At 46.9% G+C, this 16,794-nt stretch overlaps 1 protein-coding gene across 5 annotated transcripts in view; it reads left to right on the forward strand.

Moving 5' to 3' along the window:
* The first annotated feature begins 7,706 nt into the window (after window positions 1-7,706).
* Window positions 7,707-16,794, forward strand: part of AUTS2 (activator of transcription and developmental regulator AUTS2) — an 805,701-nt gene continuing 796,613 nt past the window's right edge. For all 5 annotated transcript variants that reach the window (XM_074595096.1, XM_074595099.1, XM_074595098.1 and 2 more), the window contains exon 1: window positions 7,707-9,106. In XM_074595096.1, coding sequence (XP_074451197.1) covers window positions 8,813-9,106 — 294 coding nt within the window. In that variant the 5' untranslated portion in view covers window positions 7,707-8,812. The remainder of the gene's footprint in view (window positions 9,107-16,794) is intronic.

Raw genomic sequence — 16,794 nt, forward strand, 5'->3', positions numbered from 1 at the left:
CAGGTTTTATTAGTCACAGAAGACCTTGTAAAAGTTTGCTTGGGATCATTTTTAACAGCAACCAATAATCCTTCCCCCATCAGCCAATGAAAAACAACCCAAGCCTCCCCCCAATTCCTGCACAGATGTGTCTTACAGAAATACAGCTATTTTGGAGAAGCAAAAGTGACATTTTCGCCAAGCTGGAGGTTTTATCCACAGTAGCTTAAACTAATACAGACCTAATTTCCTTCTGAAAGCTACCTGAACACTAAGCACGCTTGATGCTCAGTTGGCGTAATACTGTTTGGAGTGGTCAGTAATTGCATTTGACTTCACATTGTACCTTTCTCTCCTCAGTCTACTTAAGGCCAGAAAAGATGTGGTTATGCTGTCAGCCCAGACTCTGCTCCTGCATGTTCCACGTCAGATGACTGTTTTCATAAGAGCATATTAATACAATATGTTAAACAGTAAGCCTGGAAAATTCTCTTGCCCCTTCCATCTGCAGCAGCTGAAAAAACAGGTAGATTAAAAAGCAGCATTCCCTGCACTGGTAACTGCTTCAGTATCCAGCGTCGTGTTCAGTCTGCTAAACCAAAAGTTACCTCCAGCAGTTTGTTAGTAATAAGGAAAGATAATACATGGGGAAAAAGAGGCAGAGGATGACAAATTGATTCCAGGGATGCGGTGTCCCATAATTCTTATAAAACTAAATGGAAAGCTGAGCCCATTCAAGAGTTTTAAGAATCCAGACACTCCTGTAAGCGTCTAAGTGCAGATGTAGGAGCTTCAGGTACTCGGGTATGAAGATTTGGAGCAATTAGCCCAATTCTCCTCTCTACAGATTAACTTCAATAGCACACTTTATTATTTTCATCGGTAGAATTACACTGATAAATGCGAGTAAACTACAGGATGTCTCCTAATCCATTTCTGACAAATGAAGATATTGTAGCTGCCCTACTCTAGTGCCAACAAAAAAATAGTGGAAAGGTATGAACTTCAGAAATGTAAACCTGAGCTGTCATTAAAAATCAATTTTCATGATAAATTTAATTCACATTTCATAGAGAGCTGTGTAATATCAATAAAAATGCTTTAATAATTGCTGTGCTGGCACACAGTAGAGTGTAAGACATAAAGAGATATAAATTTTTTGTAATTTAGAAGATGTGAAACTAAACACTGTTTTTTCAAAGAAACCCTTTCTCAGGGAGAAAAATGAATGTTGGAGGAGGATGTAATTTATTAGGAATTCCACTCCACCCCCACTTACAAAGACTGCTCTGAAATTAAAACTTTGAGAGATCAGGTTTCTAATTTATTCGCAGAGTTGAAGGCCAGAAAGGACCAGGATCAGGTAGTCTGACCTCCTGGATAACCCAGGCTATTAAATTTCACGTAGTTCTTCCTATATCATAACCTGTGTCGGGATAAAACGTAGTTTCTCTTCAACATTGATTTAAAATGCTGGAAAAACACATTCTTGTGTTTCTTTCACATGCTTTTTTGGTGAAGGTGGGAGAGAAGGAAAAATTTAAATCAATTATATCGCCGTGACATACCAGTAGAATTGGCGCAGCACCCGATAGTGCAATCTGAACTCAGCATCACTGAAATACAAACACTTGGTCTTTCCTGGTAATAAAACCTTACCGATTTTTAGGGCAGATAGGTATACTACCTATTTAGCAATATTCTTTTGCGAACTATTTTTGAAGGGACCAAAGGGCAGGTATATGCTTCTAAATCTCTTAGTCACATTTGAAAATCCCATTCTCAAACTGAAAAAAGCAGCTGAGCGCTAAATGCTGAATTTCCTGCAGTCGATAGTAGTTTTCTCATTTACATGTAATTGAGGTCAGAATTTCACCCTAGCAAATCAGTTAGCTTTTTATGATGCTAACTGAAGAACTGTAATAATATTTGCAGTTTGTGCTTTGCTTCCACAGCAGACATAATTCATTACCTTTTACTCCTCTCTTTTTTTTGTAAATCTTGTTCTTCATGTCCCTTATATTTGTTCCTCCGCCAACATGAATATTTGCGATTCTTCCAAATCTAATGTAGTCTCCAAATTTCATTAATGTACTATCTATTTGATATTTTAGATTAGATATTCAGTAAAATGGGATTGCAGCATCAAACCTTCCAGGATCCTTCATCCACAATGACACAAACTCCGATATTGCCATTTATCACCATGCTCTACAGTTTCACAATCAATACAGCATTTGTTCCATCCACATAATTTTGAATCACTTTTTCAAACGAAGCCTCCTGAAACCCAGTGACATCGGCTTTACTCCCTGTATTTGTGAATGCTGCCATTCACCAATGCTCATGCAGTGGGATAGGGAATCTCAGGCAATCGGAAGCACAGGTTTAGTCACCTTCCACTAGAGTGTTTCTTAACAAATCCCAAGGAAGTAACAGGATCCAAAAACTCTTGACTTTGGCCATACATGATAAACATGCACAGTGTTATTGCTCACGACTCCCCTGTTCTCCAGGGACCAAGTTTTCCCTTCTGTAAATTAGTGTAGATCCACTCGAGTCAACAGATCAAGACACTGTTGTTCTTATCTCCTTGTTGCTCTGATTAATTTTTTTTCCCTGATAAAATTACTCATCTTTTTACTTCATAATTTTATTATAACCAATTTGGAAAATGAGAAAGACAGATAAATTGGTTTTCCATCTTTTCTGGGAAAACTTGTATTTCTGCTGATGCCATCCAGCTTTCTTTTTTTTTTTTTCCAATTCTCAGCTTTCCTGAACTCTCAGCTATTTTTAAGAAATAGCTATCAATTACACAATGATTTTCACTAGCTACCAAAATCCAAACTTCAACTTTTCTGGGCCAGCTAATCTGCCAGTGTTTTCATGCACCTTATTATCTCCTGCTATTGATAAGGATGGTTATAGCACTGCTCTTATTTCCTAATGATAAAACGCAAGAGATTTAGAAGGGAGATTCAGGTGTGTGCCTGTCTTGACTGTTACTGTCGGGAGGATACAGACGTTGGCAGACTGGATCAGGCTGGTGGTCCATCTAGCTCAGCCTCCTGTCTCTTGCTTTGGTTTAGAAATTGTTTTATGTTCCAAGGCATTAAAACGTACATTTCCTTCAGCCACTTTGTAATCAATAGTACGGTTACTCTGGAAGTTCACATTATTTTTGACCTCACAGCTGCCTTGTGGCAGTGAGTTCCACCAATTGGGTTAGTTCATTAATTTGTGAATGGAATGATTGTCTCATCTCTGCATATATTCTCTTGTTGTTCTGGAAACCTGTCTTCCGCTGGGTTTCAACTACCTACTTTTAGTAACGCCTTTATCATTATTCCTGAATTATTTCTTTTTTTAAAGGCCACGGGTTTCTGTTTTTCCTTGTTGTTTCACTTTGGGGGCTCCTTCTTCCTTAACTGTTTCTGTTTCACACAACCTTCTAGAAAAACACCTTTTAAAACCACCAGTCCAGCCCTTAGCTATGAAGCTAGACAATCTTCTCTTATAAGCAATACAATTTGTATAAGCAATGCAATTTGGAGTAAAATTGTTTTAGTTTTATGGAACTGTTTTAAATTCCTCTGCCATCCATGCAATCACCCTGGCTTTTATTTTGCATTAGAATTTGGTTCTCATTATTTGCTGTTCTTATAAATGCACTGTACAAGCAGGGTTGAAACAATAACAAAAAAGGCTCTTTTTCCTATTTCTCTCCTTTTTTTGCATTCCCAGATCAAACTCCTTCTAAAATAAAAATCATGGTCTGCAAGACAGACATTCTACTACTTTCCAACTACCCATCTCCTAAAAAGATACTAACCCAGAAAGACACATTTGCCTCTGCTGAGGATCTTATGTGGACTAAAGTCTTAAAAATTCCATCTTTAGAGCTTAATGCCAAAACAGAGTGCAAATTACTCTTGCTAGAAGCAAGATTCTTGCCATTTCCTCAAGCAATGAGTTACCTCCCAATTTTGAAGTTGTTTCAAAATATCCTACTCAGACAGGTATGCCAGGGCCTAGTCCTAAGAAAACCCCTTTTAGTGTTTTTACGGTTCCAAATTATATTTTGCTCCAATGCCAAATGGTGATATGGAAATTGCAATTGTTGCTTTCGGTGTGTGTTAACCTTTCTCTCCTCATTATTTAGGAACAGAAAGCTTTTGGCATCTGCCTCAAATCAGAAGACTATAGGTCTGTTGGTACATGTTCAAGGAGAACCCTTTCTGTGGGTGTTAATAACTAAGAGTATCCAGTTGAGTACACTAGTCATTAACCTCAAAAACAGTGACTCAGCAAGGAACTAGAGCATACTAGCGCCTATTAAAAAAAAAAAAAAAGGCAGAAAAAAAAAGCTATTTTCTCACACCAGATGCCAGGCAAGATGTATTTCTAGAGGAAAAGCTAACAGGCGGCCTAAGAACAAATGTGCATGGACATCTGTGGTATCCTTCCCGGTAAGATCACTTGAAATACTCAGCTGGAGGCAAGAACACACTGGTGAGAGAACTTCCTGAGACTCTGTCTGAGGTTTTGTGTAACAGTAAGGCCTACCTGCCCCCCCCTCCCAAATCAATTCGGGTTGGTGGAAATGCTCCTGCTGGGTCAGACCCAGAGAAGGGATAATTCGCCTGTATTGCACCCGAGAAGGTGACCAGTGATTTCTAATACTTAATATAAATATTGCCCAGAAAAAAAATGTTTTGCAATGGAAGATGAGTTAGATGGATGGTTTTTAATCTTATTTTTTCTGTAGACATGCAAATCTAGGGATTCGCTTCTACAAAGAATGTAAAATAAATCATGTATCGTTTCTGTTTTCCACATACGTGCATTCAAGAAGAAAACAGACTGAGTAGAATTTCAGCCATGCAATGAGTGTCTGCAGAAATGTATCCGACTACAGGTCTCTTAAGTCACTTTAATGGTGATGGATGTGCAGGAAACTATAATCAATTACATTGCCCTGAAAATTACATAGTTATTTTCCAAAAAACCCAACAGGTAACAGTTGTTTGATGCAGTAAAGCTTAATATTTCTCAGAAGACAGAGACCTTGCAATATTTGAGCTTGCCTGTATGCACAAATTGTATCACTTCAACAATACCTCTACAGCTTCCTCTGTATAGTCAGATTATATAGATCTGGCAGGCAGCTATAAGCGAGACAGAAGAACCTGAAGCAAGATAGAGCAATGAATTTGTTAAACAGAAAAAAAAAAAACCTGAACAGGGAGATCTAAGGTTTGAGAATTTTTAAAAACTAGCCATGTGCCTTTGCAATGAGCAGTGTGGCCTTCTGTAAGGTACACGCTCGCACGCTATCAGATTACTGACAGCTTTGTGCTTCCTCCTCTTCTGGTTTGCACCCATACGCCCCAGCGTGCCGCCCAGGAGATGTGGTGTGGGGAGAGGTGGCAAAGCTGTCATTTGCTTTCTGGGAAGAGGAGGTGTATCTGATTCCCAGTGTTTCACGTAACCACTTAATGCTCACAGAAAATATATTAAGAATATTACTTGATCGGTGGCCTGAGGATTAGGGTACAGGGTAAACAACATATTATACAATCAAGCGGAGCATCATCCCCTGAGGGTCAGAGAAGCCTAGAGGGAGACTGCTGGAAAAATACAAACACCAACGCTCTCAGCCTGTGTTCGTTCCCCATGCTGTGGCCCTTCTTGATGTGTCGATGGAGAAATGGAGGCAGCAAGAGGCAGGCTGTGTACTCCAAGACAAGGTTCTTCTAAAGATGGAGCATTAAATGATGTCCCTTTCTCTTTATTTCCCTCTAACCTCCCCCAATACATTTCAAACTATGCAACAGCCTGATCGTCTGGCAGACAGAGGAAAACCAGTGTTGCACTTCCAGAGCCCCTCTTCTCCATCCTGAATGTTAAGACTCCACGGGTTTGGTTCTCTTCTCCACTTTACTCCTCCACTATCCTTTTTCCTTCCTAGCAAATCTCATTCCCAGGTGTCTGCTCCTAAAGCTGTCCTCACAAAGCCAGACCGAACAACTTCAAACACCCTTCTCCTTCCACGCCTTTTCCCTCAGCCAGTTCCCCTGGGCAGGAGAGAGAACCAGTGGCTGAGAAAGGCAACTGTAAGAACATGCTTAAGAAGTAAATTTGTTAGTTCCATAGTCCTTCTGTGCCATGACATGTGAATATGTCTTAACAGGGCCCTTCCACAGAACTGTGGTGGAAAACCTGAAGAGGGGAGAGAAGAAAGTCAAGGGCAAGGGAGGCCAATGGCTGCACACGGCATGGGGAGGACAGCGTGAAGGACAGATGAGCTGCAAGTGGCCAAACCCTGTGGCTGTGGGATGCCCTGGCTTGTTTTGCTGCAGGCCCACCACCTGTGTGGTGGCAGCCATCTTGGGGTGCTGCCATGGCAGTGGCTGCAGCCCTGGTCTCCCGGGGCAGAGGCCTGTGGGTTCCCCTCGCGGGGCAGCAGCAGGAGGGTGACAGCCCACCATGTCCCCATGCAGAAGACAGCCCTGGGCATGCGAGGCTGAGCAGGGGCAGGTGCAGCGCCCAGCAGCAGCCGAGGTGGCGATCGATGAGCACCTGAGGTAGCTCCGAGCCCACAGGGAATGGGACTTGAGGGAAGGAGATGGGGCGGGAGGAGAAGGGCCGAACATAAGGGGCAGAGCAGGGGTGAGGGAAGATGGGATGGCCAAAACCGAGGAGAAAGTTGATGGGATGAGGAGGAGGAAAGGGATGTGAGGCAGGCAAGGGGCATGAAATGGGTGAGGGCCATGGAGGGCAGGAGAAGGGCTAGACATGAGGGGGCAGGGCAGGGATGGGGAAAGACAGGACAGCCAAAACTGAGGAGAAAGTTGACAGGAGGAAGACGAGAGGCTGTGGCAGAGAGGGGTGTGAGGTGGGTGAGGACCATGGAAGGCAAGAGGAGAAGGGCTGTGCACGAGGGGCAGAGCAGGGATGGGGGAGCATGACATGGCCAAAACTGAGGGGAAAGTTGACGGGAGAAGAAAGAGGAGAGGGGTGTGAGGCAGCTGAGGGCTGTGGAGGGCAGGAGAAGGGACATAAGGGGGAGAGCAGGATTAGGGGAAGGTGGCCAAAACTGACAAGAAAGTTGACAGGATGAGGAGAAGGGCATGAGGTGGGTGAAAGCCATGGAGGGCAGGAGAAGGGTCGGACGTGAGGGCGAGAGCAGGGATGGGGGAAGGCAGGATGGCCAAAACTGAGGAGAAAGCTGATGGGAGGAGAGGGGCATGAGGCGGGCGAGGGCCACGGAGGGCAGGAGGAGAATGGCCGGGCATGAGGGGGCAGATCCGCGGTGGGGGAGGACGGGACGGCCACAACCGAGGAGAAAGTCGAGACTGCGGGGGCGCGAAGCGGTGGCGGGTGGCGGGACGGGTGTGAGGGGGGCGGCGCGGCCCGCCCGAGTGCGCAGGCCCCCCGCGCATGCCCGCAACTTATTTCGCGCGGCCGGGGCGCCGCATTTCGCGCGGGGCTGAGCGGGCGGGGCGGCGGCAGCAGCCACCGCCGCCACTACCACGTGACCGGCGCGGGCGCGGGGCCGGGCGGCCGCTGGGGGCCAGCAGCGCCATCCGCCCCGCGCCGGCTGCGCGGCCGCGGGGGTCGGCGGCGGCGGGTCCCTCCGCCAGGCCGGGGGGAGCGGAGCGGCCCGGCCCGGCTGCAGCCCCCTCCCCGCGGTGGGGAGAGAGAGGCGAGGGGAGGCAGCGGCGGGAGCAGAAAGCACACAACCGGTGCCGTCCCCATTGGAGCGTATTCGAGCCTCGGCACCGCTCTGTATTTTTTTTTATTATTATTGTTGTTGTCGTTTTTGGGGAGGGGGCAGCCTCCTCTCCGCCCGGATCTATTGTCACCACCACCAGCATCCCCCTCCTCGCCACAATTAATCCGATGAATTTGCCATGATTGATCCGTATTAATAGCTGGGGTGGGTGGGCGTGTTTTGGGGCTCTTTTTTTTTTTTTTTCCTTCCCTTTTTCTCTTTCTTTTTTTTTTTTTTTTCTTTTATTGTTTGGTTTTGTTTTTGGAGGGGCCGGGCTGGGATCCGAGCTCCACTCCAGAGTCCATCCCTGGTCGGTGCCTGAGAAAATTGCATCTGGATGCATCGTTATTATTATTATTGTGTTTGATCCAGGGAGATAAAGGAGGAGGGGGAGAGGAGTGCGTGTTCGTGGGGAGGGGAAGGCTGCACCCTTCCCTGCACACGCACACACGCAGAGAGAAAGAGAGCTCCATACATCTATACATACATATATTTTATTTTTTTTTCCTCCTGGAACTTCTTTTAGTTGGGGAGGAAAGGAAGAAAGAAAATAAATTTTGTGCAAGGAAATACTCTCAGCTCCCTCCTTCCAGCGGGTCTCTCTCCTTTCTTTATTTTTTCCCCCTTCTTTTCTGCTTTTTTTCCTCTCTTTCGGAGATCCTCGCCCTCCCAGCCCCTTGATCAAAGCATTCCGCTATTCTGATTTATTGCCTGCTTGGTGAGGCTTTTTTTTTTTTTTCTTCCCCTTTCTCTCTCTCTCGCTTTTTTTTTTTTTTTTTTTTTTTTTTTTTTTACAAAGGCGACCTGAGATCAGCCATTACTTTCCTTGGCTCGCTTATAGGAATCTCTTACATTTGGTGCTTGCTGCTGGTGGTGGTGGAACCGCACTCGGATTCTTTCATCCCCCCCCACCCCCTTGCTGTCCTCTCCTCCCTCCCTTTCTCCTTCCCTCTCTCCCTCCCTCCCTCCCCCGTTATTCCGCCGGGGGAGCCGGATTTGTGGCTGCGGTGGGGCGGGGGGGGACGAGAGCGAGAGGGAGAGCCGGCGAGAGACATGGATGGCCCGGCGCGATGCAACGGGCTTCGGAAGAAGCGGCGATCGCGGTCCCAGCGCGACCGGGAGCGGCGAGCCAAAGGCGGGCGGCGCGGCTCTGCCGCCGGCGGGGCCGCCGGCCCCGGGGCCGCCGCCGCGCTCTCCTCCTCGGGCTCGGAGAAGGAAGACAATGGGCCCCCGCCGCCGTCCCGGCCGCGGCCCCCCCGGAGGAAGCGGCGGGAGTCCTCCTCGGCCGAAGAGGACATTATCGACGGTTTCGCGATGTCCAGCTTCGTCACTTTCGAGGCGCTGGAGGTAGGAGCGGCGGCGCTTTGTGTGCGCCTCATTGTGTGGGGGCAGCGGCGGGGGGAGCCCTCGCGACGTCGGCCCGGACACCCCCCCACGGCCCCCCGCCGACCCTCACCCCCCCACACCCCAACACCCCCGGGCCGGCGCCGCCGGGGGTGCCCGCGGGGGCGGTCCCGCCGCCCCTTCCCCGTCCCCGGGGTGCCCCGCTCCCCTCCCTTCTCCCCTCCCCGCCGCCGACACCTGCAGCGCGGCGCGCCGCTCCCGGCGGGCGGCGGGGGGCTCCGGCGCGGCGGCGGTGGCGACGGGGACCGGGGGCGGCCACCCCCTTGTCCCCGCCATGTCCGTCCCCCCCCACCCCGGGTAGGGGAGCGGGGAGTTGTGCGCTCTCCCCCGGCGGCGGCGCTTCCCCTCCCACGGATCAAACTTTTCTCGCACCGCGGTGTCCCGGCGGGGCCGCCCACTCGTGTCCGCGGGGCGGCGTGGGCTGCGGTGTGTGTGGGGGTGGGGTGGTGGGGGGGGATGTTTCTTCTCTCGGTCTCGCCGATCGTGCTGCTGATGGGTGGAGGGGCGCCCGTCCTGCCGCCCTCCCCGTCACGAGTGGGCCCCGCGGTGGGCGAAGCGGCCTCCCCAATCCACGGGGGGCACCAGTCGTTGTTCCCCCCACCCCCAAAATGCTGAAGGAGGGGTGCAGGCAAGCCGGGGCGGGCGGAGGGAGGGGCCGCCCGGGAAGCCACCCGTGGGGGGCTTCCCGGGTGGCCCCTCCCTCCGCCCGCCCCAGCCTCGGTCCCCCCCGCCGTGTACCCGCCACCCACCCACCCACGATCGTGAAACCGCTGTCAGCCCGGCCAGGGTCGCGATGGGGATGCGGCCGTGGAAGGGGAGCTTGCGGCCCGTTTGTTTGAAGGGCTTTGTTGTTTTTAACTTCTGCTCCGGAGAAGTTTGCCGTGGCGAAAAGCAGATTTATTTGGGTTTACGTGCGCCGGAGTCACAACTGGAACGATTATGAACTGTCAAAATAAATGCGGAGATGAAGCTGATTGTTTAACAAAAAAAATCTGTGTAGCTCTTAAGCTCTTTAAATATTTAGCCAGGAATACTTTGTGGCATTTTCAGGGTTGTTTTTTGTTTGGTTTTGTTTCTTTTTTTGTTTTGGAGCCACATTTTGTCCTTGGTTACACCTGTATCCATCCAGACTAATGCCTCCAAGAGAACTTACTCTGGTGTAATTCAAGGGAGGATTTGTTCACTCCAACAAACCTGCCCACATGGTTGGTGTTAGACTTGTGTAAGCAATAATGAGCAAATGCTGAGGTAATGACGAGACTCAATTTTGCCACCATTTCTCACCTGGTGAGCCCTTGCACCAGTGCCCTGCTCAAACCAGAGAGAGGAGGAGTGTGAATACATGTTTGTGGGCACCAGTGAGTTTTGCATGCTTCTGTTTCAGACAAAGTTCTGTTCTTCTTCAGACAAAGCCCCAGTTTGCATCGTTAGGGATTTTATGGGAATATGGACTCGAGAATTTGGCTGTAGTCCTTTTTGGAGGGGAAGAAAAGAGCAAGTTTTATGGTCAGAACTTGGTAGGGCTTTTTAAAAACCATCTTTATTCTGCTTCACTTCTTATTTGTTTATTTTCCACTTGAAATGAAAATAATTGCTGTGCTCTTTTCTCTTTGCAAAGCCAAGAATGGCTACTACTTGTATCCTGTCATAATCCTATATTACTAAAAAGGAGCGCAGAAACATTACCCAGTTCTGCCAGCTAATATCACATTCAGATAAAACAATAGCTCGCACACTGAGACTTGACATACTTTTAATGTTCATGTGATAGGTGGCACATTTTGACCTAATGATTTCATGCTGCGTTGAGAAATAATGTCACAAAATCATTGTTAGGTGCTTTTTCCTGCAGCTGGGTACGTATGTTGAGAAAGTTGTTTCTGAGGATCAGAGGGAGATGAAGGTGTCTAAGGCACAAGCCCAGTGTGGCAGGAATTACCGTGTATGTTGCAGCCTGAAGTTTTTTATTGTGATTTTAGTGTTGGTGAGGAGGTTGTGAGTGGCTGGTGGAGTGAGATGTCTCAGCCTTGGTGAGGTGTTTAGGTGTTAACGTGCTTGAGTTGAGACAAGAAGCCTTGGGTGCCATGGAGAGGTGCCCTGGTGTTTACACATCTCATGCTCTGGGTCTGCCCCCAGCTCGCTGGAGGCCATGGAGGTTTTTCCCCAGGTTCCAGAAGACACTTGTGCCCAGCATGTGACAAGACTGCCCCAGCCCAGGCTTTGTGCTTGAACTTCAGCCTTTTCTCAGGCTTAGCACAGCTGAAAGTGTGCAGACACGGTCAGTGTTTTGTCTGCTTGATGTGGAAAAACAGTGAGAACCAAAGTGCAGAACATATTCACCCGTGGTCTGGAAGAGGGGAAGCAGGCAGGTGGTGGCTCACGCAGGAGGGGACCGCCACTGCAGAGGGACGAGGCTGAGCTCTCTGCTTATGAAGACATCTTTGCAGCAGTAGGTGTGTGTTGGGTGGATGTGAGGTGTCACCCCAGGATCTTCTTGTGAATTCTGTATATAAAGTTGCAAACAAGAACAAGAATTTCCATATAGCTGTGTTTTATCTATCCTTTACTAAATGTTTTTTGTTGGGGTGACTGAAAAAGCCCAAGTTGTGTAAAATAGCAGGTTGTGTGAAGCTTGTAGACGGCAAGGGGACACAGGTGCCGCACAAGAAGAACACATATCCCATGGTTGCTGTAGCTTCAGTAGGAGTCATCCGTGTCTGTTTTGGTTATGTTGATAAAAGTTCCCAGCCCTTGAAGCAAAACTGTATTTTTAACCAGCTCCCACTCTTGGAGCTGCTTTTCTGTCCAGGTATCAGTAGCCTTCTCATGCTTCTCAAGTGTAAATTGTTTGGTGTAGAAATAGAGGCCATCTGCTTCTAGTTATCTGTCTCTGGGTTTATGGCAGCCCATACCTTGATCTCTCTAATGTTTGCGTGGGGAAGAGAGGGGAAGAGGGAGTTGAATGAAGACAGTGGGTTCTCATTCTTGATTTTTTAATTTTTTTTTTCCTTGGAGTGACAGTTGAGCAAATGCAGTGTCATTGCAGATGTGGCCAGACCGATCCTTGCCTGGCCTTGCCAGACTGGTGTAGCGAGGTGCAGTGTAGGCCTGTCCCCTGCACTGGGGAGCATCTTGGAGCTTTCTCCATCAGAAGCTAGCACTTACTCTGTAGTTAAGCAGCTGAGATGTGGTCCTACAATTTGATCTGGTTCACACCAGATCCCCCTGTGAGTAGCCTTGCTGGGACTAACAGCAGGAGTCTCTGCGGTTTACTCCAGAGCAGTTACTCGCACATCACTTCCCTGACCTCCCCAAGCCTGCCAGCCTGTAAAAAGGGAAAGGCGCAGACGCTTGGTACATGTGTTAGTGTGATCCTTGTCTTGTCAAGCTGACCGCTTCCCCCAGCTTGGTGTAGCTCGTGCTGCATGGCTGGTGTGTTTGCTACCGACAATAATAGCTGAGGTTCTCCAAACCCAGGTGAGCATTTTGGACACCAGTATGACAGGAAAAGGGCGTTTCTCAAGATGCGATAAATCTGTCCATTGGAGTGACTGTCTCCATGATGTGCTCTGGCAGTGCTGGCAAGGAGGTTTCTGTGGAGCTCTCTGGCGAGGTGAGATTTTGCTAAGATGTTTGTCTCCCTCCTACCCCCTGGTGTGGAGGACTTCGGGCAGGAGACCGACGTGACATGGCTGTTGACATGCCGTGGTGAAGATGGTTCGCTGTGATGAGAAATGAAATCTGACCTGAATGTTAAGATAGCTTAAAGCCTGGGAAGTACTTGATGTTTCCTGAGTCAGCTCTGACCATCCCTATGGAGTAAGCAGTTGGTTTCAGGTTTTCTGAACACTGAGTAAGGTAATGAGGTTTTTCTGCAGATGTTTGTTTAGCTTCAACTCAGGTGGTTCATCTGACAAGCCTGAAATGGGACACACATATTTATAAAGCACAGACAGAAGTGATGTGGGGCAGGGAGGGGGAGACTTGCATTTCAATGGGGATTCTTGTTTCATAAAACTGGCACAGTTTCTCACTGTGCATTTGCTGAGCTAATTTCTGTTCAGCATGCAGGCATTAGTCTGTTTTGAGACCATGCTAAATTATCGTCAGGTAAAGCCCAATATAATTAATTACAAATGAGAAATGCTGACAAATATTTGTCAAGGAGCTGTTTAATGAGCTTCAAATTCTGTGTCAGATGATTCCATCCACCTAGTGTAAATAATTTTTAAGCAATTGTTCCACTGCGTTTGTGTGATTTAGGCAGATGTTAGCTACGGCAGTTTTACACGTTGGACAGATAATATGAGACTAGATGGAGTAAAGCTTAACAGCTGATGTGGGCTTTAAAATAGAGACACTACTGTTACAGAAACAAAACGTGGGAATAACAGGAAGATTTTGAAGATACCAGGGTCTCAGTTGTGTGGCTGCGTCCGCTGACAGTGTAGCTCTGTGTATACATCTGAATGCAGGAATTTGCTTTAATAACGGTTGTGTGATACCCATCGCTAGGCACGGCCCACTGAAAATAGAAATAGCTTGGCCGTGTGACAGCAGAAGCTTTGAGCTGGACACCAGAATGACTGGCTCGCAGCGTGGCTTTCCTCCCCAAATCCTTCTCTTCTCACCAGCCTTTTAGCTGGCCTGATTAGCCTGTTTACTTAAATTCTCTGAGATTTGAAGCAAGTTTGTTTTGCCTTGTCTCTATCCCTTCATATTTCAAAAAGAATTTGATCTTCATGCCTTAGCGCAGCAGCATCATAACATCAGGTGTTTGTTCAGCGCTGTCAGCAAATCTTGGTAGCCCTTCTTGTGTTTATTGACTGCTTAGATCTTAGGTGTTTGTCCTAGTCTCTGTTTGCACATGCAAGTCTGCAGATTTAGACCAGCAGAGAAAAGGAGGGAGCAACTAAATGAAGATATCTGCAGATGGTGAGAGGCATTAGGTTTTGTGCGACACTGGGATATCATACGAAGCGATGCGCTTATTATTTTCACTGTGTATTTAGAGGAAACAGTAAATTGACCTGAGATCAAATTTCAAGATAACCTTGACAGAGCAACTGAATCTCTTGATGAAAACCCTCAGCGACCAGACCTGAAAAAACAGCAACCCAAACTGGAAACACGACTGAAAACAGCAGGATGCATGTTCCACAAAAGAAACCTCTTGGATAATTTTTTGAAACTTGCGTTACTATCATTTGGGCACCTAAATCCTTTTAAAATACTTTAGAATTACTTTTAAAATACTTTAAAATTACTTTTAAAAGCCTGATACCGTTCTGGGAGGCGGGGACACCCGCAACTCCCACTGAGTTCGGTAGCTGTTGAAGAGCTGAAACTGCTTTTTTAGGCAGATAATGATCGAGGACTATGATTGTTACGTAAATATTCTTGTAAACTCCTGAAGGTAACAATGTGATGAAGGTGGGGGGTTTTGCCATTCCATAGGTGGTGGTAGGAGGCACAGTGGCCTTGAGTTGAAGAAGGAAGAGTTTAAGCTATAAGGACAAGTTCTTTAGATAAATGTGATTCAGGTAGTCTCCGCTGGCCCCGCTCTTTAACGTTAATGGGAATGATGCCACATATCAATAGGACAGAAGACACCCTTATCCGTTTTTATCTCAGCATCCTTTTTTTCTGCTATTTGGGTGAGAAAGTAAACCCTTTCTCATTAAATATCTGGGGCCTCTGCTGGGATGAAGGAGCGTAAAAAAAAAAACAAAACAAAACAAAACAAACCCCAGGTTTATAAAATAAGAGTAAAGGATCAGGAACTTGGAAGGAAAATGATCACTAGGGAAAGGCAAAAAAAAAAAAATCAGCAGAAAGACATCAAGGGTCTGAGTAATTGAAAGATTGAGTTACAACACTGAGATCAATAGAGAAATATCAGGGACTGGATGGGAACACTGAGAACTAGAGGGGGATGTTGTTACCAAAAGTGGAAGTTTCAGGTAAGAGCCATTGCTGTGTTTGTAAATGCTCCTTGGTGAGAGCCCTGCTGTCAGTAGCGAGGGGGAATACTCAACCAAATCTGTCCCCACTTAAAAAGTCGTTAAACCTGGTAACTTTTCAGCTGGGAGAAAGGCAGAATGATTCTTCACTCAATGAGGTGCCCCCCTGTTTCCCCCTGTCTCTGCTGCTATTTTTTTTTTTTTAGGGACTGTTTCTCTCAGTTTGACTGGAAGACCCTACCACATTACACCGGGGGTCTGACCCGCAGCCTTGTAATTATCTGCAGCTAAATTAGAAGTTTAATCTTTGTTCTGAGCAACAATAAGTTGAGTCAGATAGGTTTTAAAAATAGCCCAAGCTCAAGTTTAGTGAAGTCTCAAATGCAATTAATAAAAGGGTAATGGAGTTAGGAAGTTGCGGGCTGAAATGTGGAAATGTTTAACTCTCGGTTTTCCTTTATTTGAACTGCAGTGCTTTGCTGAGGCAGCGTCGCCTTGGTTCTGCGTGGGGAAATTGCTTCCAACATTTCTCTGTGTTCTTGTACATTATCCTTATGATTTATCAGTTCAGTATCTGTGTTCTCATTGGGGTTTGGCTCGGTACGCGCCACAAATTACCAGCTCTGTGCGTTTTTTTTGTATAGTCAGTTTGTTGTCATTTTGACTCGATGCCAAGCCATGGTGAAGACCACTTCAGAACATCATAGTCCTCTAAAGTCCTTTGTTGTAAAATGGATATGAAAATCCACTTTGTAAGTAACGAGAAATGGCTAATGCAGGTAGGGATTTGTTTTGCTGTAACAGCAGAACATGCAGTGGCAATTTGTCAGATCCCCAGCTCAGCTCTGCTGTACTATTTGCCTTTAAATAGTGTGTTACCTTAATATCTTGAGATTTTTCTCCTTGTATCTTGGCAACACTACTGCTGAAGTTCACACGCTCGTGCGGTGGAGAGAGACGGTTTTAACCAAACGGGTAGCCCTTTAGTCTGGTAAATACTGTAGGAAGGAGTTTTGGTGCCGACCTCCTCTCTGCAGGAGTGGTGGAATAAAAGTCAGAAGAAAAAGCAGATTATTCTGCACTGCTTGTGAGTTTTTGCCTACCAGGTTTAATTTGATCACGTTGCATGACATATGCTCCTTGTGGATTTACTTGGTATTTGGTGTGCGTCTTGGTCCTACTGGTTTTAAAATCTCCGGAGACAAAGATGCGGGAGATGTGCAGAGGTGTATTGATATGTGACGTGCCCAAGTTCCTGGCTGTCTGAACTTTAGATTGCGTAATGCTGGCTGATGCACGTATTATTGATATGATTAATATCCCAAGTCCAAATGGGAATAGTTACTCCACAGCCACGCAGGAGATCAGTTTGGCGTTCTCTGCAGAAACGGTCGCCCATTAATCTGTCTCACATGCGTTTGCCAGCTTCCCAAAGTGGAAGTTCCTTCTCCTCTAGAATCAGTGCTTTTATAAATTGCCTCTTTTTGTACTTTCATTCAGTAGCAAAGGGGACTTAGTTGTTGGTGACTAAAACCCTCTCCAACCCGTCTTTCCCATCTACAGGCCTGGGCTTGTCCTTTGTTGGATGAGATTATGTAAACAAGCAAATCTTCAGCCTTTGAGGTGTGTCCTGCGCTGGGCACCATTTGAATGAAACCAACTGGGGCA

Source organism: Larus michahellis, chromosome 7 (assembly GCF_964199755.1).
Source record: "Larus michahellis chromosome 7, bLarMic1.1, whole genome shotgun sequence".
Taxonomy (NCBI): domain Eukaryota; kingdom Metazoa; phylum Chordata; class Aves; order Charadriiformes; family Laridae; genus Larus; species Larus michahellis.